A 22949-nucleotide genomic window follows, 5' to 3' on the forward strand; every position below is an offset into this window, starting at 1 on the left:
TATTTAATGTTTTATTTATTTCTGAGAGAGAGAGAGGGAAAGAGCGCACACGCGGGAGACAGCACGAGTAGGGGAGGGTCAGAGAGAGAGGTAAATACAGAATCTGAAACAGGCTCCAGGCTCTGAGCTGGCTGTCAGCACAGAGCCCGACATGGGACTCGAACCCACAAGCCGTGAGATCATGACCTGAGCTGAAGTCATTCGCTTAACCAACTGAGCCACCCAGGCTCCCTGTTTTATTTATTTCTGAGAGAGAGAGACAGAGCATGAGCAGAGGAGGGGCAGAGAGAGAGGGAGACACAGAATCCAAAGCAGGCTCCAGGCTCTGAGCTGTCAGCACAGAGACTGATGCAGGGCTCGAACTCAATTTTTAAAAAAAAATTTTTTTATATTTTCTTTATTTCTGGGAGAGAAAGACACACACACACACACACACACACACACACACACACACAGCATGAGCAGGGGAGGGTCAGAGAGAGAGGGAGACACAGACTCTGAAACAGGCTCCAGGCTCTGAGCGAGCTGTCAGCACAGAGCCGGACGCGGGGCTGAAACCCACCAACCACGAGATCATGACCCGAGCCAAGGTCCGATGTTAACGGACTGAGCCCCCCAGGCGCCCCCAGCTTTGGGGTCTATAGAGCCCTAGAGACAGTATCTGAGAACTGAACGCTTTTGGGGGGCAGGTGACCCGGTTCAGGAGTAGCTCTGACTACATGCAAGACGAGCTCAGACACTCTCTGAGCTGCGGTTTCTTCATCTCTAACACGGGGACAGTGATGATGAAAATAGTAAAGGCGCCTCTCCCTGCTTAGGGTAGAGTGAGGCCCAGAGGAGATGACTCCCACCCACGCCTGGCACGTAGCACACAATAAACATTTGCTGTTATCATTTGGGAAACGTCATTTTATTTTATTACCAACGCTTTATATTCATGCAGTTAATTTCTCCAGAGGCACTGTCTTGTGCTGGGCAGTGCGAAGGACACGGTGATGACTGAGAGACTGCTTGGCCCTGTCCTGGGTAGGGGGTGGGGTGGGGGCCGGGGGAGGGGACTCCTAGTCCAGTGGGTCACAGAGTCTTCATTTGTGAGGGATTGCTCTGAGCACCAGGTCCCTAAGGAGCACGAGTTCTTACACCGGGAAAACAGGGGGACAGCTCTGGTCTGGGGACTGACTGGCCAGCTTATGGTGTTTATGTCTCTGCCCCCAAGATGCATCCGTTCTGTCGCTGGTGAGAAATAAATGTGCATATCTGGTTCATCTCCCTTCCTTCCCAATCTTTCTTTTTGTATAAAGTTAGTTCCTGGGGAGGGGGGGGCACCCGGCTGACTCAGTTCGTAAAGCACGCGATGCTTGATCGCAGGGTGGTGAGTTCAAGCCCCACGTTGGGCATAAACAAACAAAAAGTTTCTGGATTCTGGGCCCTTTGGGGGTAAGTCCCACCTCTGATCTAACCGCAGTCTCTCATGCTGCAGAGCCCGCCTTTTGCTGCATGTCCATCCATAGCGCCCGGTGAAAACTTGGGACGTCCCAGCAGAAGAGGTGCCAGGGACGGCGCGGGGTCCGGCCGGGCGCCTCCACTGTCCCCCAACCGGGGGCCGCCGCTCCGGGCCGGGTGAGTCAGTCCCCGGCGGCTCCCGCGTCATGCAGGCCGCTCCGCTCCGCGCTATTTCGGGCTCCGGGCGCTATAAATAGAGGCTCGCAGAGCCGAGCCGCCCCCCTCCGCTCCGGCCCCCCTGCGTCCCCAGCCCCGCCGCGATCGCCTCGCCGGGCCGCCGCGCGTCACCGCGGCTAAGTTTAGAGGCGGGTGGGGACGCCGGCCTGGTCACTGCGCCCCTCGGCCGCGCCCCCGCTTCCAGAGCCTTCGGCTGGCGGCTCTCTGCCCCCCGCCCCCATCCCCGCCCGGAGTTCCTCCCGCGGAATTAGGGCCTAGGGTCCCGGTACTCTCCACCCCCACCCCGATGCCTCCGAGGCGCGGACGAAACTGGAAGTTGGGATTAGGGGCGGTTTGGGATGGAGCAGGGGCCTGACTCGAGAAGTCACGGGGGGAACTTGAACTGAGGCTGGAATTTGAACTTGGAGCGTTTGGAAGGAGGACGCGGAATCAGAGTGCGGACAGCTGTTAAGATTCCAAATAGCAGCCCTGAGAGCGCAGAAGATTCGAATCCAGGATCCGAAAGTTCCATTGGGGAGTCGAGTCGAAATCAAACTTGAAAATGATGTAGAACCGAGGGCAACTTTTCCCCACGTTAACTAACGCAGACAGGCTCAGCGTTACAGCAGCCGCAGGCGGTGGGCCCGTTGCCGAATTTCTGCGGTAAAGAAACGAGTTCGGAAGAAGCGAAGGGGCCGCCGGCCGCCTTCGAGGGGTTCTGCCCCGGGTAGCTTCTGCGAAGTAGCTCCCGGCGCCCCGACGCCCCCAAATCCTCTTGTGGGGAGCCAGCGCCCCCTGGCGCAAAAGGCACGAGTTGCACGCTGGTTTGGCAATTGAATTCCCCGAAGGGGGAAATTAAGCCCCGCCCAAGTGGGCCAACTGGAAGCACTCTTGACTCGGATTCAGGGACAAGTTTCCACGGTCTTTCTCTATGTCGCTGGTGCCTCGGTTCCTACATATGTCACATGACCTACTGATTCCTAAGGGGAGGATTATTGTGAGGTCTTAGGTCATAATAAGTGCTCAATCTACTTTGATGGTACTATTTTTATTATATATAGACCTCATCAGCGTGTGACCCCCCCACCCCCCACCTTCCGCATCACCTGCTTCACAGTGCTGTGTTTTATTTTCCTCATAGCAGGTATGGCTGTCTGGAACTCTCTTTAAAAATGTATATTTATTTTTGAGAGAGAGAGAGACAGTGCAAGCTGGGGAGGGGCAGAGAGCGAGGGAGACACAGAATCTGAAGCAGGCGCCAGGCTCTGAGCCCTACGTGGGGCTCGAACTCATCAACTGGGAGATCATGACCTGAGAGGAACGACTGAGCCAGCCAGGCACCCGGTGTGGTTTCTTTTTCCTTTTTCTTTTTTTTTAAAGTTCATTTTGAGAGCGAGAATGATAGTGAGCAGGGGAGGGGCAGAGAGAGAGAGAATCCCAAGCAGGCTCCGCACTGTCCACGCAGAGCCGGATACAGGGCTTGAACTCACAAACTGTGAGATCGTGACCTGAGCCAGGCCCTTACCCAACTGAGCCACCCAGAAGCCCCCGTGTGTTTCGTTCTTATGGTGTGTCTCCTCCATGAGACCATTAGCTGCACAGGGCAGGGATGTGGACTGCTTTGTTCGGATCTGTGTCCCCAGTGCCTGGTACACAGTAGTTGCTCAATAAGTAGTTACTCAAGGAATGAGTGAACCGTCCACGTCAATACAGTCCTCTGTGGGCTTATTGAATCCCCCACAGTTACAGATGGGGAAACTGAGGCTCCGAGTAGCGCCCGTTGCTTGCCGTAGCATTTGGCCCCTGTTTTCTGTTCATTCACACAGTATGAGGTTTGGTAGCCCCTCCTGGTTGCCGGGTGCTGGGGGGGGGGGGCGGCAGCAGGTGCACTGTGACACAGCAGCAGCCACAACAGCTGCCCAGGACTTGGTTAGGGCTATTTCATTTATATGGTAGACTCAAATAGAGCACCAGCGAGAGAGAGGGGCAGGGGGAGGGAGAGAGAGAGAGAGAGAGAAAGAGAATCCCAAGCAGGCTCCATGCTTAGTGTGGAGCCTGACCCGGGGCTCGATCCCAAGGCCCTGGGATCACGACCTGAGCCAAAATCAAGAGTCAGACGCTCAACCGACTGAGCCCCCCAGGCGCCCCATATTTATTTTTTACAGTTTCTTTTATTTATTCATTTTTAAGTCATTTCTACACCGAACATCAGCTCAAACTCACAACCCGGAGATCAAGAGTTGTGTGCCCCACAGACCGAGCCAGCTCGGCACCTCATCCCCATTTTATTTATAAAAAAGTTTTTTTAAAAAAATGTTTTATTTATTTCTGAGAGAGAGAGAGAGAGAGAGAGAGAGAGAGACAGCCTGAGCAGGGGAGAGTCAGAGAGAGAGGGAGATACAGAATCCTAAACAGGCTCCAGGCTCTGAGCTAGCTGTCAGCACAGAGCCCGACGCGGGGTTCGAACCCACGAACCGAACCGTGAGATCGTGACCTGAGCCGAAGACGGACACTTAACTGACGGAGCCACCCAGGTACCCCCTCTTTCCTGTTTTAGAAACAAGCAAACTGACATATAGACAGAGGCTGAGTTTTTGGCCCAAGGCCACATTGCTAGTAAATTACCTTTGGGGAGAATTACACCCAGTGATGAGGCTGGTTATGTAGGAGGGAGAATCACAGGGACAGAACACTTCTCATCAGCGACCCAGAAGCCAGGGAGATAGAGGACCCCTATCTCCTAACTCTGCCAGGGAACTAACAAGGAACCCAGAATCAGGGATTTCAATTTTGAGGATGAACCGAAGGTGTTTTCAGATGAGCAAGACTCATAACGTTACCATCCACAATGTTCTCTGAAAGAACTGGAAGCAAATGGACTCCAGCAAGAAGTAAAATGAATTCCGAAGGAAGGTTTTATGGGGGCACCTGGGTGGCTCAGTGGGTTAAGTGTCTGACTTCAACTCAGGCCATGATCTCAGTTCTGGGAGTTTGAGCGCCACGTCGGGCTCTGTGCTGACAGCTCAGAGCCTGGAGCCTGCTCCGGATTCTGTGTCTCCCTCTCTCTCTGCCCCTCCCCTGCTCGTGCTCTGTCTGTCTATCTCAAAAATAAATAAACATTTAAAAAAAGTTATAAAAAGTAACAGGATTGTTATGGGCTGAATCCTGTCCTCCAAAAAGAGATGTTAAAGTCCTAACCCCTGAGACTTCAGAATGTGACCTTATTTGGAAATAAGGTCTTTATGGAGATAATCAAGTTAAAAATGAGGTCATTAATGTGGGCCCTAATCCAATACAATGGGTGTCTTTATAAAACAGGGGAGTTTAGACACAGAGACAGACACACACAGGGAAAAGACCATGAGCCAGGGAGAAGATAGATGGTCTTTCCTTGTGCATTCAGAAGGAGCAGAGCCCTGGGGCGCCTGGGTGGCTGGTTAAGCTTCCGACTTCGGCTCAGGTCATGATCTCACGGTTTGTGGGTTCGAGCCCCACGTTGGGCTCTGTGCTGACAGTTAGCTCAGAGCCTGGAGCCTGTTTTCAGATTCTGTGTCTCCCTCTCTCTCTCTCTGACCCTCCCTTGCTCACGCTGTCTCTCTCTCTCTCTTTCTCAAAAATAAACATAAAAAAGGTTTTTAAAATTAAAATAAAAAATAAACGAAGGAGCAGAGCCCTACCAACACCCTGACTTTGGACTTCCAGCTCTGGAACTGTGAGACAATACATTTCTGTTACTGAGCCACTCAGTGTTTGGAGCTTTGTCACAGCTGTCCTGGGAAGCTAAGACCAAAAATATATTTATGACTCGACTGTACCAAAAAACATGATTTACCAAAAAAAAAAAAAAAAAACTTTTATAGTAGTCTCACAGAAGATGGATTGATTGGTGACATAGAGACAATTAATATATTTATCTATCTGAAAAAGATGTCAAGCTTCTTTTAATGAATCTGTCAGTTCATTGAGATTCCAATCTCAGTCTCAATGGGATTTTTCGTGGAAGTAGAAAGCAGCTGCTAAAATCCCTAGAAAAGGTATAAAAATGGTAAAGATAGATTTGAAATGGAACAGAGGGGGGACTTGCCTAATGTGATAAGAAAACATCAGAATAAAATCATCCAGCAGTGCAGCCTGGAGGCAAAGAACAGATATAGAGATTTTTAACCAAATTTACTAGAAATGTCAGAAATAGACCAGTGTATATATGGGAACTTGGTTCATGATAAAGGTGATATATCAAAACTGGGTAACGGATTGATTAAAATTTTTCTAATGTTTATTTTTGAGAGAGAAAGAGAGAGACAGAGAGACAGAGAGTGGGAGAGGGGCAGAGAGAGAGAGAGAGAGAAAGGAGACACAGAATCAGAAGCAGGCTCCAGGCTCTGAGCTGTCAGCACAGACTCTGATACGGGGCTGGAACTCACGAACTCCGAGATCATGACCTGAGCTGAAGTTGGACACTTAATCGACTGAGCCACCCAGGCACCCCAGGAAAGGATTGATTTTTATAATAAGTGGGTTTGGAGACAATTGGCTACATTCATCATAAATTCCTACCATGGTGCATTTTCAAAAATAAGTCTTAAGCAGATGAAAGACAGAAACAAAATCAAGACTCAGAAAAATATTATAGGCAGTTGTAGGATGTATCTCTGACCTTGGGGTATAGCAGGCTTCCTAAACAACACACCAAAAGCCAAAGTCAGGATGGAACAGACTGATAAATCAATGTGAATAAACACTAAGAACTTCCCTGTGACATAAACAAAGACGTAAAAATACAAAGTGCAAACAAGGAGGAAATATTTGGGATATATATTAAACTGACTAAGAATTAGAGTCGGAATCCATAAAGTACTCCTACAAATTAATACTAATAAAAACGGCATACAATCGCATTTAAAAAATGGGCAAAGGATATGACAAAGCAATCCACACAGGACAAGGTACATAAGACCAATAAACTCACAAAGATGTTCTCTCTCCTTAGTAATCAGAGAACCGCAAGTTAGAACAGCGTGAGACTGTTCTTTCAGGAAATGACTAATACTAACTCATCAACCAGGTCGGCTCAGATGTCCCTTCCTCCAGGAAGCCCTTCCCTACCCTCGGGCTGGGTGGGCGGCCCCTCCCATCTCCCTGGCCGTCTGGGAGCTCCCGTCCCCAGCCTACCACTCCAGGTCATCACGTTTTGGGACAGAGCCTGCCTCTCTCAATGAATGGACTGTGAGCTCCAGGAAGGCAGGAGGGGGCTATGGTTGTCGTTGGTCACCGCTGAGTCACTAGCACTGCCGCTCACAGGGCTGGGAACAGAGGAGGCGCTGGGGGGAATGAAATAACGAATGAATGTGGAAACTGAGGCCAAGTCAATGGCAGAGCTGGGATTCCATCCAAGCCTGAGGGGAGGGACCTAATTTCATCTCCTATCATTTGCCCCCCCGAATCCTGTCCGGAACCCGAGCACAAGCTGGTGCTTAATAAGGGCACCAAAATCGAAATTCTCGGCAACTAGGGACGTTCAGGCGGGGAGATAGACTCTCTCTGCAGCCTAAGCCTCCGCAGTCCTCCAGGACCATAGAGAGCTGCGCGAGGATCGCCCCTGTCGCAACTCTACCCTCGGGGAACGGTGAGGGCGGGATCGAGGGCTAGAGAGGCCGGAAGTGAGGCGAGCGCGGGGCCGCGCTGGCCGCGCCGGCGGGACGCCTCGGTTCTTCTCCGGTCTCGCACTCCCGGCTCAGGGACGAGGAGGTGAGTCCTCGCGGCGCTCAGACAGCGGGGCTGGGTCGTGAGGGGCCGCGGGGAGGGACCGCCGGCGGCGATTGGCAGCCGCAGAGGCCAACCAGTCGTTGCAGCGTCTGAAAGATGGACGAGACGGAGCGAGGGGAGGGTATCCAAGTGCCAGCCCTGTGGGCGGGACGGAGGGGGACCGAGGCTGAGGCTGGCAAATGGAAGGCGGGGAACAGTGAGGGTGGAGTGAATAGAACGCGGGGACTAGGGGCGGGGCGAATGGAAAGTCTGGACCGGTAAGGGGCGGGGCGAACGGGAGGTGCGGCTCCGCGTGGGCGGGGCTTTGTAGACTCCGGAGCGCTCGGTGTTTGGAACCTGAGGCTCTGGAGCCCTGGGATGTTTTGGGCGGGGTCGCTGGGAGTGGGAGTTCCTGCTGGAAGGATGGGGATGCAGGCGCTGCTGTCTCACTCGCCCCCGCCGCCATGCCTTCACTTTCAGGCCCCAGAAGACCCCAGGGATGGAGGAGGAGGGAGCGCGGCAGCCCTCCGGGCCACCCACCAGGAAGAAATTCTTCATACCACTGGGCGAGGATGAGGCCCCTCCTGCAGGGGTAGGGCGGAGGAGACGGGGAGAACGCGGGCAGACGGGGTGGGGGGGGATCGAGAGGTAGGAGGACAGGAAGGGGCCTCCGAGGCCCACGGTGGGGGTCCGGAGATGTTGTGGCCTGGGTCACCTTGGGAAAGCAGTCCTTTGCTCTCCACCAGTCTGTTTCCCTAATCTGTAAAATGTCATGGTGGCCTCAGCACAGGGCTCAGGCCGAGGCTGCTGACGCGAGCGGCGGGTGGCTTTGGGATGTGCTTTATGGCCAGCACCCTGGCTTGCAAAGCACGAATTTATTGCTGACATTGGAGAATGGGAGGGAGTTTGCAATTCACAAGAAAAGTCTGCCCTTTTGACATCTTTTGGTAAATCGAAGGATCCGGCAACATGGACATCACGTTCCCGCGGGAAACCAATTGGCGGGTGCTGAGTACTGGCTACTCCCGGTGTGCTAGGGAGAAAAAGTGGGCTCAGGATATAGGGGGTGACGGGGGAGAGGCGCTGCCTCAGGTCAAGGGACTGCCTCTCTGAGGGGGTGACATCTTGGCAGTGATGTGAAAGAGGTGAGGGAGTGAGCTCTGGGGCAACATCTGGGGGCAGAAGGGACAGCCGAGGCTAAGGCCCAGGATCAGAGAGAGCCCGACAGATTTGAGGGCAGCGTGAAGGCCAGTGGGACTGGAATAGAGAAAGGAAGGGGAGAGAGGTGGGAGGTGGGACAAGGGGGCAGGGACAGATCTTCTAGAACCTTGTGGGCTGTGGCAACAGCTTTGGCTTTTACTCTGAGATGGGAGCCACCAAGGTCTCTGAGCAGAGGGACATGAATGACCCTGAACAGACCATGGGCAGTAAGGATGTAGGCAAGGGTCAGGCGAGGAGGTGCACTGGTCCGAGGGAGGGAAGTTGGGGGCTGGGACCAGTATGGAGGCCTAGGAGCAGGGAGAGGTGGCTAGATTCAGATTTTGACACTTCTCCCCCTCCCCCCTCAGCTCAAGCCCTTATTCAAGTCCACCCGGAGCTTTCCCGCCACGGAGACCTCACCCCAGGCGGCCCCTCAGACCTACGCTGAGTATGCCATCTCGGGACCTCCAGGGGGGGCTGGGGCTCCGCACCCCACAGGGCCAGAAGCCGTGGCAGGAGAGCCCCCCGGCCAGGCCCCCAAGCCGGGGACGAAGTCCAGTAGCATCATTGTGAGCCCGCGGCAGGTGAGGAGGGGAAGCAGGTGAGGAGGGGCTTTGAGACTTCTGGTGGGAAACACGGGGACGGGGTGGCGTTCAGGTTGGCAGCGGAAGGAAGGCAGGGCTCCGGCCCTTGTGCTCTGGGCGGTGCAGTTCTTTCGTCCATCCATCCAACTGCCGTGTATGGGTTCAGGTCACGATCACGCCGTGTGTTGGATTATTTTGTGCAAACGAAAATACTGTGGACTGGGCCGTTTAAACAATAAGCTTTTATTTCTCACACTTCTGGAGGGTGGGAACGCCAAGATCAAGGCAGTCCAGGAAGGTCCCAGCTCATGCTTCATAGACTGTTGTCAGCTCTCTGTGCCCTCGCCTGGCAGAAGGGGTAAAGGAGCTCTCTGGGGTCCCTTTTATCAGGGCACTAATCCCTTTCGTGGGGGCTCCACCCTCCTGACCTCCTCACCTCTCACCTCCTTTTTTTTTTTTTTTTTTAAGTTTATTTATTTTGAGAGAGACAGAAACAGCAGGAGTGGGGGAGGGGGAAAGAGAGAATTCCAAACAGGCTCCATGATGCCAGCCCGGAGCCTGACATGGGGCTCGAACTCACAAAACTGCAAGATCACGATCTGAGCCAGAAGCAAGAGTTGGACACTTAACCGACTGAGCTACCCAGGCGCCCCTCTCCTCACCTCATCTAATACCATCACATTGGGGGTTAAGATTTCAACGTATGAATTTGGGGGTCGGGGGGACACAAATGTTTAGTCTGTAACACCCACTCTTCTGTGTTAGTGCAGCTAAGTTTCCTGTCCCCAAGTTTGTTCATTCATTGAAAACCTAGTTATCGAGGGGCGCCTGGGTGGCTCAGTCGGTTGAGCCTCCGACTTCGGCTCAGGTCATGATCCCTCGGTTCTTGGGTTCGAGCCCTGCCTTGGGCTTTGTGCTGACATCTCAGAGCCTGGAGCCTGCTTCGGATTCTGTGTCTCCCTCTCTCTCTGCCCCTCTACCTCTTGCACTCTGTCTCTCAAAAATGAATAAATATTTTAAAAATTAAAAAAAAAACAAAAAAACCCTGTTTGGGCCCAACTTCAAATTCTGCTCTGGCACAAAGCAGCTGTGTGATCTTGAGCAAGTGACTGAGCTCATCTATGCCTTTTCGTCCTGTTTTAAAAAATTTTTTAAGACTTTAATTTATTTATTTTTAAAATATTATTATTATTATTATTATTTTTTTTTTTATTTCTAGGAGAGATAGAGAGAGACAGCGTGAGCAGGGGAGGGTCAGAGAGAGAGGGAGTCACAGACTGAAACAGGCTCCAGGCTCTGAGCTGGCAGTCAGCACAGAGCCCGATGCGGGGCCCGAACCCACGAACCGCGAGATCATGACCTAAGCGAAAGTCGGACGCTTAACCGACTAAGCCACCCAGGCGCCCCTAAAATATTATTTTTAATGCTTATTTATTTTTTAATTTTTTTAATGTTTTATTCTGAGAGAAAGAGAGAGAGACATTGTGAGCAGGGTAGGGTCAGAGAGAGAGGGAGACACAGAATCTGAAGACAGGTTCAGGCTCTGAGCTGTCAGCACAGAGCCCGACGCGGGGCTCGAACCCATGAGCTGTGAGATTATGACCCAAGTTGAACCGACTGAGCCATCCAGGCTCCCTTAAGCATCCAACTCTTGATTTTGGCTCAGGGCGTGATCTCAGAGTTCATGAGATCGAGCCCTGCGTCAGGCTCTGCACTGACAGCGCGGAGCCTGCTTGGGATTCTTGCTCTGCCTCCCTCTCTCTCTCTCTCTCTCTCTCAAAACAAATAAACTGGGAAAAAAAATCCTTGAAGGGAGACGTCCCACCTGAGGAGGAGGAGAGGGATGTGACCAGGCTTGGGTCTCTGGTGGGGGGGCTGTCCCTGGGATGAGAGGAGGAGGGGCAGGTGTGCGGGCTGCTGTGGAGGCTGGTGCTGCAGGCACTTGGGATGCAGCGAGGCAGACATGGGGGGGGGGTGTCCAGCAACCCCAGGACATGCACGTGGCTCTAGGGGAGAGGGCTGAGCCGGAGAGATGGACCCGGGGACCCTTTCGTTAAGGCCCAGGGCTGGGGGGCAGGGCCTGGGTTGGGGCCAGAGCGCCAAGGGCATTCTGGGCTGAGGAGCTGGACTCTGGAGACCGGGGAACAGGTACAGGCAGGAGGGGGATGGGAAGGTGTTGACAGAGGTGGGGGGAGGGAGCCCTGGGACTGGCAGCGGTCCCAGGGCCATCCCTTTTAATGATACCCGCCCTTCCCTCGCCAGAGGGGCAACCCCGTGCTGAAGTTTGTGCGTAACGTGCCCTGGGAGTTTGGTGACGTGCTTCCCGACTACGTGCTGGGCCAGAGCACCTGTGCCCTGTTCCTCAGGTGAGCTCCGAGGGGCGCCCCGGTGTCCTGAAGGCCTAGGGAGGCTGTGCTCCCGTGTTGGGGACCACTGGGTAGGAGACCTTTGTGTGTGGCCCCGTCAGCTCTGGGCCGGGGTGGCCTGGCGGGGGAGGGAGACGTCTTTGCCTGGAGGTGCCCAGAGGGACGAGCGCGGCGGGCCCGGACTCTGGTTGTGACGCAGGACGGGCCGGGTGCCTGGAGGCCTGGCTCCAAGCAGGTTGGGGGGCGGTCTGGTCCCTCATGTCCCAAACATCCGGGGTGAGTTGATGAGAGGCCGGGATTTCGCCAGCCTGCACCCCAGTTGAGCAAGTTCCCTCTCCATTCCCGGGGGCCCCTCTCCACACAGAACTAGGTGGGGGAAGCGAACCTTCTAAGTCCCTGTCCTCCCTGCAAGGTATGGGACCTGGTGGCCACTGGGCACAGATGTCCCCTAGTTCCCTGGGCGGAGGAGCCGCCCCAGCCCCTCCCTGCCAGCGCCCTTTGAGGCTAAAGCAGACAATCCCTGGGATGGGCCTGCTCCCCGGATCCAGCTGCGCTGTGTGTCCCCTCCCCCCTCCCCCCGGTCCACGCTCTCTAGTCTCATGTCCTCTGCCCGAGTCTCTTCCCTTCCCCAGGGAGGAGCCTGGGGTCCATCCCTCCAGGGAGCAGAGCCGGGCAGCTATTTCTGCCAATCCCTCCATCGCCTTCCTTGCTGGGTGACGTGGGGCAAGTCACTTAACTTCTCTGGGCCTCAGATCCTTGTGTTGCCCGCGCCCTCTGCATTCCGGTGAGAGGGAAGAAGGGCTCCGGGGTCTCGGGGAGACCGGGGAGACCGAGACCTCCCAATCCCTCCCTCTCCCCCGCCCCCCCAGCCTCCGCTACCACAACCTCCACCCGGACTACATCCACGGGCGGCTGCAGAGCCTGGGGAAGAGCTTCGCCCTGAGGGTCCTGCTCGTCCAGGTGGACGTGGTAAGCGGGGGTCGCTGCCCCTCCTCTTCCTTGTCCTCATCTGCGGGGCCTCCCAGCAGCCCGGCGGCCTGGGGAGTCCCGAGGGTAGACACGAGTTGAAACCTCAGTAGGAACTGGTTTGTTTACATCTGAGATGGATGCCCTGCGTTGGCGGGGTGGGGGGGGGTGGGGGGGGCGGGGGTAAAATCCTCCATCTTCCCCACACCTCTTCCGCGGGTCCCCACACCTCTTCCGCCCGTCCCAGCGCTCTGCCACCTAAGCGGGGTTCGAAGTGGTGTCATCCTGTCTTCACAGCCCGGCCCGCCCGGATCCCTGCTCCAGCCTCCTCCCGGCCCCTTGCACCCTCACAGCAGCCGGGAGGGTGGGGGGTTCCCTAAAGCACGGATCTGATGTCCGGACCCCTCCGTCGCTCCCCAGTGCCCCTCTATGGCCCGTGAGGCCGTGTCACTCAGTCCCTGCCTTACTCTCTGGCTTCGTTTCTGAGCTGTGTGGTCGCCCTTTCTTTTACATTCTCCACCCCATTCCGTGTCAATTGCAGTTCCTCAAGGCCTTGTTCCCCCCTCCCGTCCTCCCTATGTCTAAAATTCCCTTTTCCTCCTTCACTCCTCCTCGGCCTCCTTCAGGCCTCAGCTCAGATGTCCCCTCCCCCAGGAAGCTCTCCCTGATCCCCTAGGCAGCTCAGATGCTCCTCCTCTCCCTTCCCAATCCTGGCCATTCTGGGTCATCACTGTATGGGGGGGACAGTTTGATCTCCCTCACCAGAGCGTGAGCCCCAGAGGGCAGAGCCCGGGCTGTCTTGTTTCCTGTGGGGTCCTGGCATTGCCCGGTGCAGGCGGGCACCCAGTCAGAGCTTAGGGAGTGGCCGTGGAGTGGAAGGCTCTTGGCACCCTACCCTACCGTGTTTTCAAGACTCTAATTCCTTGTTTTCCACCAGATTTCCCATTCTGATTCTCTTTTCCACCCAGAAAGATCCACAGAAGGCCCTCAAGGAGCTGGCTAAGATGTGCATCCTGGCTGACTGCACCCTGGTCCTTGCCTGGAGGTGAGACGGAGGCTCCCCGCCCAGGTCAGCCTCTATCCCGAGAGTCATTCCGCCCTTCCGCCCCCCAGCCCTTTGCTTCTGCCAGGAGCTCCCCGTGCGAGCCTGGCCCAGGCACTGCCTCTCTTTCGGCCTCCATTTCTGCATCTTTAAAATAAGGTTTTAATATTTTTCTTACAGGGCTGTAGTCAGAAAAGCAGGTGATGTAGATCAAATTGCCAGGACCATGCTTCTCACTTAGGAATTAGACCTAAAGCCTGTCTGAATAATTCATTCCACATCCAGGTTTCCGAAGACTATTTAAAAATTTTTTAATGTTTATTTAATTTTGAGAGAGTAGAGCTAGAACACGAGTGGGGGAGGAGCAGAGAGCGAGGGAGACACAGAATCCGAAGCGGATTCTGGGCTCTGTACTGACAGCCCAGAGCCCCATGCAGGGCTCAAACCCACAAACCACCAGACCATGACCTGAGCTAAAGCTGGACATTTAAGCGACTGAGCCATCCAGGCAGCCCAGGAGAATATTATATTTTTTATAATCTTGGGGTAGGAAAAGTCCTTTTTTTTTTTTAATTTTTAAAATGTGTTTATTTATTTTTGAGAGAGAGACAGAATATGGGTGGGGGAGGGGCAGAGAGAGAGGGAGACACAGAATCCGAAGCAGGTTCCAGGCTCTGAGCTGTCAGCAAAGGGCCCGACACGGGGCCCAAACTCGTGAACCGCAACATCATGACTTGAGCTGAAGTCGGACATTTAACCAACTGAGGCACCCAGGCGCCCCGGAAAAGTCTCCCAAAGCAAGACCCCAAAGCCATGAAGAAAAAGCTTGGCTGGCTCGAGAAAATTAAAATTTTTAAACTTCTGGGTGGTAAGAGATACTGTACATCAAGTTGAAAGACAAGTGACAAATTATGACAAAGTATTTGCTGTGTATATATTACATATAGAAGTGTATATATATATATATACACACATATAAATATAGAATACTTAACGTCTCTAACTTATATATGTATATGTAAGTTATATTTATACAGTGCAAATACATTTAAATGTTTATATTCATGTGCATATATTTAAACATATTTATTATATATTTATATATGGAGAGGACTTCCCACAAGTCAATAAGAACCCAAATACGAGTCTAATTCAGGTTGCCAAAACACATGAAAAAAACATCAGCCATATGGTTTATCAAGAAAAAAGTACAGTTTAAAACACGAGGTGCTGGGGCGTCCCCGTAGCTCAGTTGGTTAAGCATCTGACTTCAGCTCAGGTCGTGATCTCGCAGTTCGTGAGTTCCAGCCCCGCTTCTGGCTCTGTGCTGACAGTGCAGAGCCTACTTCAGATCCTCGGTCTCCCTCTCTCTCTGCCCCTCCCCCACTGGCGCTCGCTCTTTCTTGCTCTCCCTCTCAAGAATGAGAAATAAACATTCAAGGCTGCGTGGGTGGCTCAGTCGGTTAAGCCTCCAACTTCGGCTCAGGTCATGATCTCACAGTTCGTGGGTTCGAGCCGCGCTTTGGGCTCTGTGCTGACAGCTAGCTCAGAGCCTGGAGCCTGTTTCGGATTCTATGTCTCCCTCTCTGACTCTCCCCTGCTCACTCTGTCTCTCTCTCTCTCAGAAATAAATAAAACGTTAAAAAAAATTATTAAAGCCGAAGATAGATGCCAGTCTTCCTACTCGGATAATCCCTGCTCCCGTGTGCTGGTGACTGTGCCTAGTGGTGCGGGCCGTCGGTGCAGGGGGGTGAGACCCAGAGTTGCAGAAGCAGACGGCCTCATGTTTAATTTATATACAGAAGGAAGGAAAACGAGCTGTGTTCATGAACAGATGCTTATGTGGATAAAGCAGGAAGGGCGACGAAGGCTGCAGGCCCTGGACAGGGGTGGATGAGGGGGGCTTACTCTCTGCTTCTGTGTTCGTTCTGAACATAGGTACTGCTTAAACTTTTTGCTGTTAAATAGAGGGCATGTTCATGCATTTCGGAAATGAGAAGCAATACGGAAACGGTGTGTGTGCACACATCTAGTTGCGCGTAGGTGTGGTATATGGTGCGGGCACACAGTCTATATATGCGGTGGTAAAGGCACATAGTATATGTACATGCTGTTCCGTGCTGCGTGACGGCATATCATGACCTGGAGGTCTCTCTCTCTCTCCCTCTCTTTTTTTTTTTTTAAGTTTATTTATTTATTTTGAGAGAGAGAGAGCAAGCAAGGGAGAAGCAGAGAGAGAGAAGCCCAACTAGGCATGATGCAGGGCTTGAACTCATAAACCCTGAGATCATGACCTGATTTGATCGGAACCTGGAGTCAGATGCTTAACTGGTTGAACCACCCAGGTGCCCCTTTGAAAGTTTTTTTTTGGGGGGGGGGCGCCCAGGGGCTCAGTCGGTTGAGCATCCGACTTTGGCTCAGGTCACCATCACACGGTTTGTGGGTTTGAGCCCCGCGTCGGGCTCTGTGCTGACAGCTCAGACCCTGGAGCCAGCTTTGGATTCCGTGTCTCCCTCTCTCTCTGCCCCTCCCCAGTTTGTTCTCTGTCTCTCTCAAAAAATAAATACAAAGAATAAAAATAAAAGTAGGCTCCAAGCCCAGAGTGGTGCTTGAACTCAGGACCCCGAGATCCAGGGTCACATGCTCTACCCACAGAGCCGGCCAGGCATCCCTAGATCTTGTATTAATCAGTGTGGTACATTTGCTACAACTGATGAACCTGTGTCGATATGTTATTATTACTGACTAAAGTGCACAGTTGATGTTAAGGTTCGCTCTCTCTTTTATATTCTAGGCGTCTTGACGGAGGTATATGTGTCCATAATTTCTGTATCACACAGAAGAGTTGCCCTGCTCTAAAATTTCCCTTGTGCGCCACTTATTCATCCCTTCCACCCCCAAACTCCTCATCTTTTTACAGTCGGCTTAGTTTCGCCTTTTTCAGGGTATCCGAGAGTTGGAATCATACAATATGTAGTAGAAATAGCAAAACCCACGGTTCTCCTTGTGTGTAGGAAAAAATATGCCAGTTCCTCCGTAATGTGGGTCTTTATCGTATGTCGTTTTTTTTTTTTTTTTTAATCTTTATTCATTTTTGAGAGAGAAGAGAGAGGGAGAGCAAGTAGGGGAGGGCATAGAGGGAGGGGGACAGAGGATCCAAAGCAGGCTCTGTACCCACAGCAGAGAGCCCAGTGTGGAGTTTGAATGCACGAACTGTGAGACCATGACCGACTGAGCCACCCTGGCGCCGTGGTAGCTCAGTCATCCTGTTGCTGAATAATGTCCCATTGTCCCGGATGCACATTCTTTTCCAGCTGCGTAATATTCCATCCTGCAGATAGGCCAGGTCATGACCTTGACCTCATGACCCCAAGAGATCAAGAGTTGCGTACTCTGCCGACAGGGCTTTTGGGCAAGTGACTCAACTGCCGCTGGTCTGTTTTCCCTTCTGTGTATAAGAGTTTGAAAATAATAACTGCCTTCGAGGATCCCTCGGGAGATTCTGGAAGCTTCTGAACACAATGAGTTAGAACAGTGCCGAGGCCCCCAGAAAGGGAATGTTTCCTACATCCTTACATCCAAATTATGGGATATTTTGCAACCATTCCATAAGAGGTCAGGCCCCTTCTGCTGACACGGAAAGACAGCCTGCTGATATTGCAGAGTGCAAAAATGAAAGCAAATTCTAGAACCAGACACAGTGTGCTCACTTGTGTGCCCTGAACAAACTATTAAGAACCGGAACGATAACCGTGCTGCGGTGAGAGGAGAGTCACAAAGCTCATGTAATGGGCAAAAAAGCCAGAACTAGAAAAATGAATGTTTCTTTCAAGAATATGGACCAGCGCTTCATCAGTAGACGTGGCTTATTCGCTGGGATTTGAAGGCCAACAGAAAATGCCTCAGCACGAATCCTTCCCGTACTTGGACTCAACTCCCTCGTCTCAAGTTCCAGAAACAAACAAGGCTACTAAACTTGACCCTTTTTAAGATGTGGTTGTCCGGGGTGCCTGCGGGGCTCAGTCTGTTAAGCGTCTGACTTCGGCTGAGGTCAGGATCTCCCGGTTTGTGGGTTCAAGCCCCATGTTGGGCTCTGTGCTGACAGGTAGCTCAGAGCCTGGAGCCTGCTTCGGATTGTGTCTCCCTCTCTCTTTCTCTGCCCCTCCCCTGCTTCCATTCTGTCTCTGTCTCTCAAAGATGAATAAACGTTTAAAAAAAAATTGGTTGTCCCACCTACCCTTGAAACCGTTCATTACGTGTCAAAAAAGAAAAAAAAAAACCACCCAGTGCCTGACGTGAAAATTAATGGTGATTATTAAATTGGGTTAGTTGCTATAAAAGATTTAGCAGTCGGCTCATCCAGCAGCCTTTTTCTCGAAGGTGCACTATATTAAAAACCTTCAGTGGGAACTGAATTGGGAATTTTGTCTTCCTGTGGCTGGGAAAATAGTAACAGTGTTTCTGGTTTTTCTCGCTCTCGGCTCCACGCTGACTTCCCTTCCAGAATAGCTCACATTTCTTAAATGGGCTCTAAGTGCCAGGCCCGGTTCTGAGCACTTGGGAGCGATGACGCACGTTGTGTCACAGTTCTGCCATCCGCGCCACTTTGCAGACGAGGACCCTGAGGCCCGGAGAGAGCAAGTCACTGGCCCCGGGGTCACAGAGGTGGGAAGGGCGAAACCTGACCCTGACCCCAACAGCTGGCCAGGCTCCCAGGCTCTGCCCCGCAGCCAGCAAAGACTGTGAAGATGTGCGGGGCCGGGGTTCCCGCCAGGGACCTTGTAGGGGAGGAAAGTTCAGTTTACTGTGCATTGGAGTTTGGAATGGCGAGGAGCACCACCACAATGAAATGAAGCTAAAACGTGACCACACCCCCTCTCCCCCCCAACCGCCCGCCATGCCGGCTGACTCGAATGTTCTCACCCCAGCCCCGAGGAGGCCGGGCGGTACCTGGAGACCTACAAGGCCTACGAGCAGAAGCCGGCCGACCTCCTGATGGAGAAGCTGGAACAAGATTTCGTCTCCCGGGTGAGGCTGCTGCACCTCCCTGCCCGGACCTCCCCCGGCCCCTTCCTGCTTGGATCCTACCTCTCCTCCCCAATTGCACCCTGCACCCGGCACCCTCGGCTCACTCAACAGGCACCTGGGGGGGGTTGGTGTCTTCCTAAGTGCGAACTTGATTCTGCCCTCCCCGGCTCAAAACCTTCCCATGGCTCCCCAGTGCCCTGAGGGAAAGCCTGGCCTCCTCACCTCGCCTTACAAGGCCCTGCCTCTTGCGGCCAGCAGCTCTGTCCACCCCTGGCCTGGCCTGGCCTGCGTTGTGGCCAGGCTGGGGCTGGCTCAGTCCCTCCTCTGTCCCCAGCACCACCCAGCACTCCGTGGGTGCTCCGCGAGCGTTTACCAAATGTCGCATTTAACCCGAGCTCCCGCGCCTGAGTAATGGAGGGTGTCCAGCGCCACCCCCAAGGCAGGCCCTATTAGGAATCTGCCTGAAAAGAAAGCCCAGAGAGGTCCATTCCCTTGCCCAGGCCTCACGGGGAGTAAGCAGCGGGGCCTGGCTTTGAACGCAGATCTCAGTCCAGAGCCTGTGACCTCCCCCCGGGCAGAACCAACTCGAGACACAGCATCTGTCTTCTCACGATGTGACCAGAGCCCTCTCAGCTAGTTGGGGAGCACTCCGAGATGAACTGTTAATCGGCCAATAAAAAGGGGGTGCAGTCTGGGGGCACAGTGGTGACCCCGCGCTCAGTATTGCTCTCATTTCTTCTCCGGGCACACTTCTGCCTCCTCCCCTCCCAGGTGACCGAATGCCTGACCACCGTGAAGTCAGTCAATAAAACCGACAGCCAGACCCTCCTAACTACTTTTGGGGTAAGGAATGATTCCCTGTCCCGATGGCATTTTGATTTTTGCCCCCTTGCGTTTTCAAGGAGCGTCCCGCCCCCACACCTATTTCCTTCTACCTCCCTGCCCCTCCCCCCATCCTTCCTGCCGTCGGACAGGACCTCACCTCCTTCCAGGGAGGCCTTAGACCCCCGACTAGCTGGGGCAGGCTAGTTTTGTGCTCCCCACCTCTGACCCTTGCCTTCCACCTTCCTCAGTCTCTGGAACAGCTCATAGCCGCGTCACGGGAAGACCTGGCTTTGTGCCCGGGCCTGGGGCCCCAAAAGGTAAGAACTGTGGGCGTGGGCTCACGGGGTCGGGGACAGGAGGGAGTGGCCCAGAGATGGGACCTCAGATCCCAAAGTTCTAAGGTTTTGGAAGGGCCCACAGTGCTTCTCCTACAGATGGGGAAAACCGAGGCCCAGAGAGGGTTGGGGACCAGCCCTAACTCACATAGACAGCCTGGAACAGAATCAAGATCGGGAGGTTTCTCTCCCAGCCCGCAGAGTCCCCTCCGAGCTGAAACCAAGAACCAAAGCCCACTCCGGGTGTAGCAAACAAATGGCTCATTTAATGACCGGTTCCTCGTCTCTTTCTTGCTCTCGCGCAGGCCCGGAGGCTGTTTGATGTCCTACACGAGCCCTTCTTGAAAGTGCCCCGATGACCCCAGCTGTCACGGAGGCCCTCGTTGTACCAATAAAGCATTTTCCAGGCCCAGGCTGTTGCTGGTGCGCCGGCGCCGTCACCAGGAAGGGGTTCTCTGCTCCCGCTCTTGGCTGGCCCAGGCGGCTGCCTCCAGCTTTGCTTCTTCTTTCTTTCTTTCTTTCTTTCAAGTTTATCTACTTATTTTGAGGGAGGGCAAGCAGGGTAGGGGCAGAGAGAGAGGTAGACGGAGAATTCCCAAGCAGCCTCTGCACTGTCGGTGTGCTGCCTGATGCGGGGCTTGAGCTCAGGAAACGTGAGATCACGACCTGAGCCAAAGTCAAGAGTCGGACGCTAATCGACTTGAGCCCCCCGCCCCCCGGGCACCCTTCCAGCTTTTCTTGACCACAGTCACCAGTTTCCCCGGAGGCGGCTACACAGGACCCGGCCGCGGCTTCTTTGGCTTCTTCTCCCGGCCTGTGGGAGCCACCTCCTCAGACTCCAGGCTCGGCGGCAGCCCTGGCGTCTCCTCCCAGGGCGCCGTCTCTGGCGCCCCACTTTGCCCACCCCGTTTCTTCTTCTTCTTCTTGGTGGATGCTAGATCTGCCCCTGCCTCAGGCGCACCCCCTTCCGGCAGCTCGGGCTCCGTCACCTCACCCTGTGGGTCCATTATCTCGGTCCTCGGCTCCATTGCTCGGAGCCCCCGTTCTTTCTTCTTGGTGGATACTAGAGCCTCCTGAGGCTCCAGGTCACCGGGCAACTCAGGCTCCACCACCTCTGCCCCCGGCTCCACAGTCACGTGTTGCCATTTTTCTTTCTTCTTCCTCTTCCTGGCGGGTGCTAGAGCTGCCTCAGCCTCAAGCTCCACTTCGTGTGGTCGTTCAGGCTCCGTCTTTTCCCCAGGGAGCTCCAGAGCCTCATCAGTCCCCGGCTCCATCACGACTTTGGGCCCCTTTTCCTTTCTTTTCTTCTTGGAGGACGGCAGCGAGGCGGCTTCTTCCTGGGGCTCCGCCTCGAACTGAGACTCAACCAGCATCCTTTCCCCTGGCTCCCTCCCTTCTGTCCCCTTCTGCCTCTTCCTCTTCCCGGGGGGAGACAGGACTGTCTCTTCCAGAGGCTCCGTGCTGACTGTGAGTTCCAGCTCCAGCGTGTTGTCTCCTGGCTCCGGCAGCTGCTGCTCCGGTTCCGGTTCGGCCGTGTCTGCCTCTCTGGGCTTCTTTTTCCTCTTCCTGGCGGTGGGCGATGGGAACAGCGCTCCCAGAGGTTCCAGCGGCTCAGCCGTGGGCTCCATCGCCTCTAGTTCTTGCGGCTTCTGCTTTTTCTTCCTCTTCGCCACATCCGGGGACCCCAAAGCTGTGTCCACCGCCGGGGCCCCGAGCCCATTCACTGCGTCCTGGGGACCTGGGGCCTCTGGTGTCTGCCTCTTCTTCTTCCTCTTCTTTGAGGCGGGTGACTTCAGGGCCAAGGCTGACCCAGGCCCTGTTACTGGTAGGCTGCCTCCAAAGGCACAGAACCGGGGCCTCAGGTCAGGGGGGATCTGCGGCGGGGGGCTTGTTGGAATAGGCTGCAGCAGGGTCCCTGATGGGGGTTCTTGGGAGCCCTCAAAGATCCTTAAGCTGCCCTGGGGGGCTGGGGCACAGGCGAGCCCCCCTCCTGCCGCCACGGAGGGGGCGAGCAGGATTGCTCCTCCAGCCTGGGCACTGTTGCTTCTGAGGACCCGGTAGCGGTGCCGCTTGCCTGCCAACTTGCCCTTCACGATCTGGGAGCCAGAGAGAGGCACTAGCCGCCCATTGAGGCTGAAAGGAGAAAGGGGAAGGCAGAAGCGTCATCAGGTTCTTCTGGTGAAACGGAGACAAGGCGCTGAAAACCGCCTTTCTGGGTGCCCAAGAGCCCCTCTAAACTTCCCCCAAGTTCAGCCACTGGGATGGACAGTATTCCCAGGAGGTGGGACCTGGGACCACTCACCAGTCTGGGGCGAAGTCCACAGGTGCCTGGATAAGCCACACTTCCGTATCTGGGTCTGTTAATACCTCCAAAGAGAAACGAGTGGGCTCTGAGGTTGGGGACGTCGCGGTAAAGTTGGGGGGGCAAGTGAACTGAGCAGCACCTGCAGAAGGGGAAACGGGGGTCAGCTGACCCTTCCCGCGGACCCAACTCTCCAGGGCGCCTACGGGGCCCACTGATCCCAGCCTTTTGAGCGCCTCAACCCCTCACGCCGCCTCTTCTCTCCTGTCTGTTCCCCAGAGGCACCCCTGTCTCCACCGATCCAATCCCTGGGGGCGTCCTTCCCTCCACCGGTAGTTTCCGCCTCCCTCGGTCTGAAGTCCCTTCCTCGCGGGAGATACACTCTCCACAGGTCCTGTCTCGAGGATGTGCCTTTTTCCTCCCGAGCGCTCCCAGGCGCCCCTTTCTCCTCCCGGCAGCTAACTCTCTGCAGCCCGTCGCCCCCCGCCCCTCATGCAACTCACCGCCGTTAGGGGTCCCCGCCATCCCGGGACCCGTGCCTCCTCCTACCTAGCCGCCAGAGCCACCGGAGCCCCGTGGACGACCACGTGGAACCAGGGGGGCGGGGCCTCGTCCGGGAGCGCCCATGGGGCGCGGGGGCGCGGGGGTGTCGCTCGCAGTACGCTCTCTCTGCGAGCAGAACTGGGGGGAAACTTCCACTTGTGCAGAGCAGATGACCGAGGAAGACGTCTTTTCCCGAAAATCTGCCCCCGAAAGTAGCGGATTGGCTGCTTGGCGGGAGTTAGCGCCTCATCAGGTCTCGGTTATCCCCCCCGCAGTGTCTCGGACATCAATTGCTCCAACGTCGCCTTAAAGGGGCAGCCACATTGGTAGCTCCTAACTCTTAAAGAGACAGGA

At 54.5% G+C, this 22949-nt stretch overlaps 2 protein-coding genes across 5 annotated transcripts; one reads left to right on the plus strand and one right to left on the minus strand.

The window, feature by feature from the left end:
• The first annotated feature begins 1598 nt into the window (after positions 1-1598).
• ERCC1 (ERCC excision repair 1, endonuclease non-catalytic subunit) lies at positions 1599-20162 on the plus strand. Of its 4 annotated transcripts, none has more exons than XM_039249555.1 (10): positions 1599-1620; positions 7885-7996; positions 8973-9188; positions 11451-11554; positions 12424-12523; positions 13489-13565; positions 18491-18590; positions 19362-19433; positions 19664-19732; positions 20056-20162. In XM_039249555.1, exons 2-10 carry the CDS (start codon positions 7904-7906, stop codon positions 20107-20109), a joined length of 885 nt encoding a protein of 294 aa, XP_039105486.1. In that variant the 5' UTR covers positions 1599-1620; positions 7885-7903; the 3' UTR covers positions 20110-20162. The 4 variants fall into 4 exon arrangements, with proteins under 4 accessions (XP_039105486.1, XP_039105480.1, XP_039105467.1 ...); XM_039249549.1 differs by lacking the exon at positions 1599-1620 and adding an exon at positions 7301-7407; XM_039249536.1 differs by lacking the exon at positions 1599-1620 and adding an exon at positions 7627-7682.
• Positions 20163-20401: 239 nt separating this feature from the next.
• Positions 20402-22623, minus strand: POLR1G (RNA polymerase I subunit G). Its single transcript, XM_039249788.1, has 3 exons — positions 22556-22623; positions 22053-22194; positions 20402-21883 (listed from the first exon to the last, which is right to left on the minus strand). Exons 1-3 carry the CDS (start codon positions 22575-22577, stop codon positions 20521-20523), a joined length of 1527 nt encoding a protein of 508 aa, XP_039105719.1. The 5' UTR covers positions 22578-22623; the 3' UTR covers positions 20402-20520.
• Between the last annotated feature and the right edge of the window lie 326 nt (positions 22624-22949).

This window comes from Hyaena hyaena, unplaced genomic scaffold, assembly GCF_003009895.1.
Source record: "Hyaena hyaena isolate Hyena2069 unplaced genomic scaffold, ASM300989v1 scaffold_9, whole genome shotgun sequence".
NCBI classification, from domain to species: Eukaryota; Metazoa; Chordata; class Mammalia; order Carnivora; family Hyaenidae; genus Hyaena; species Hyaena hyaena.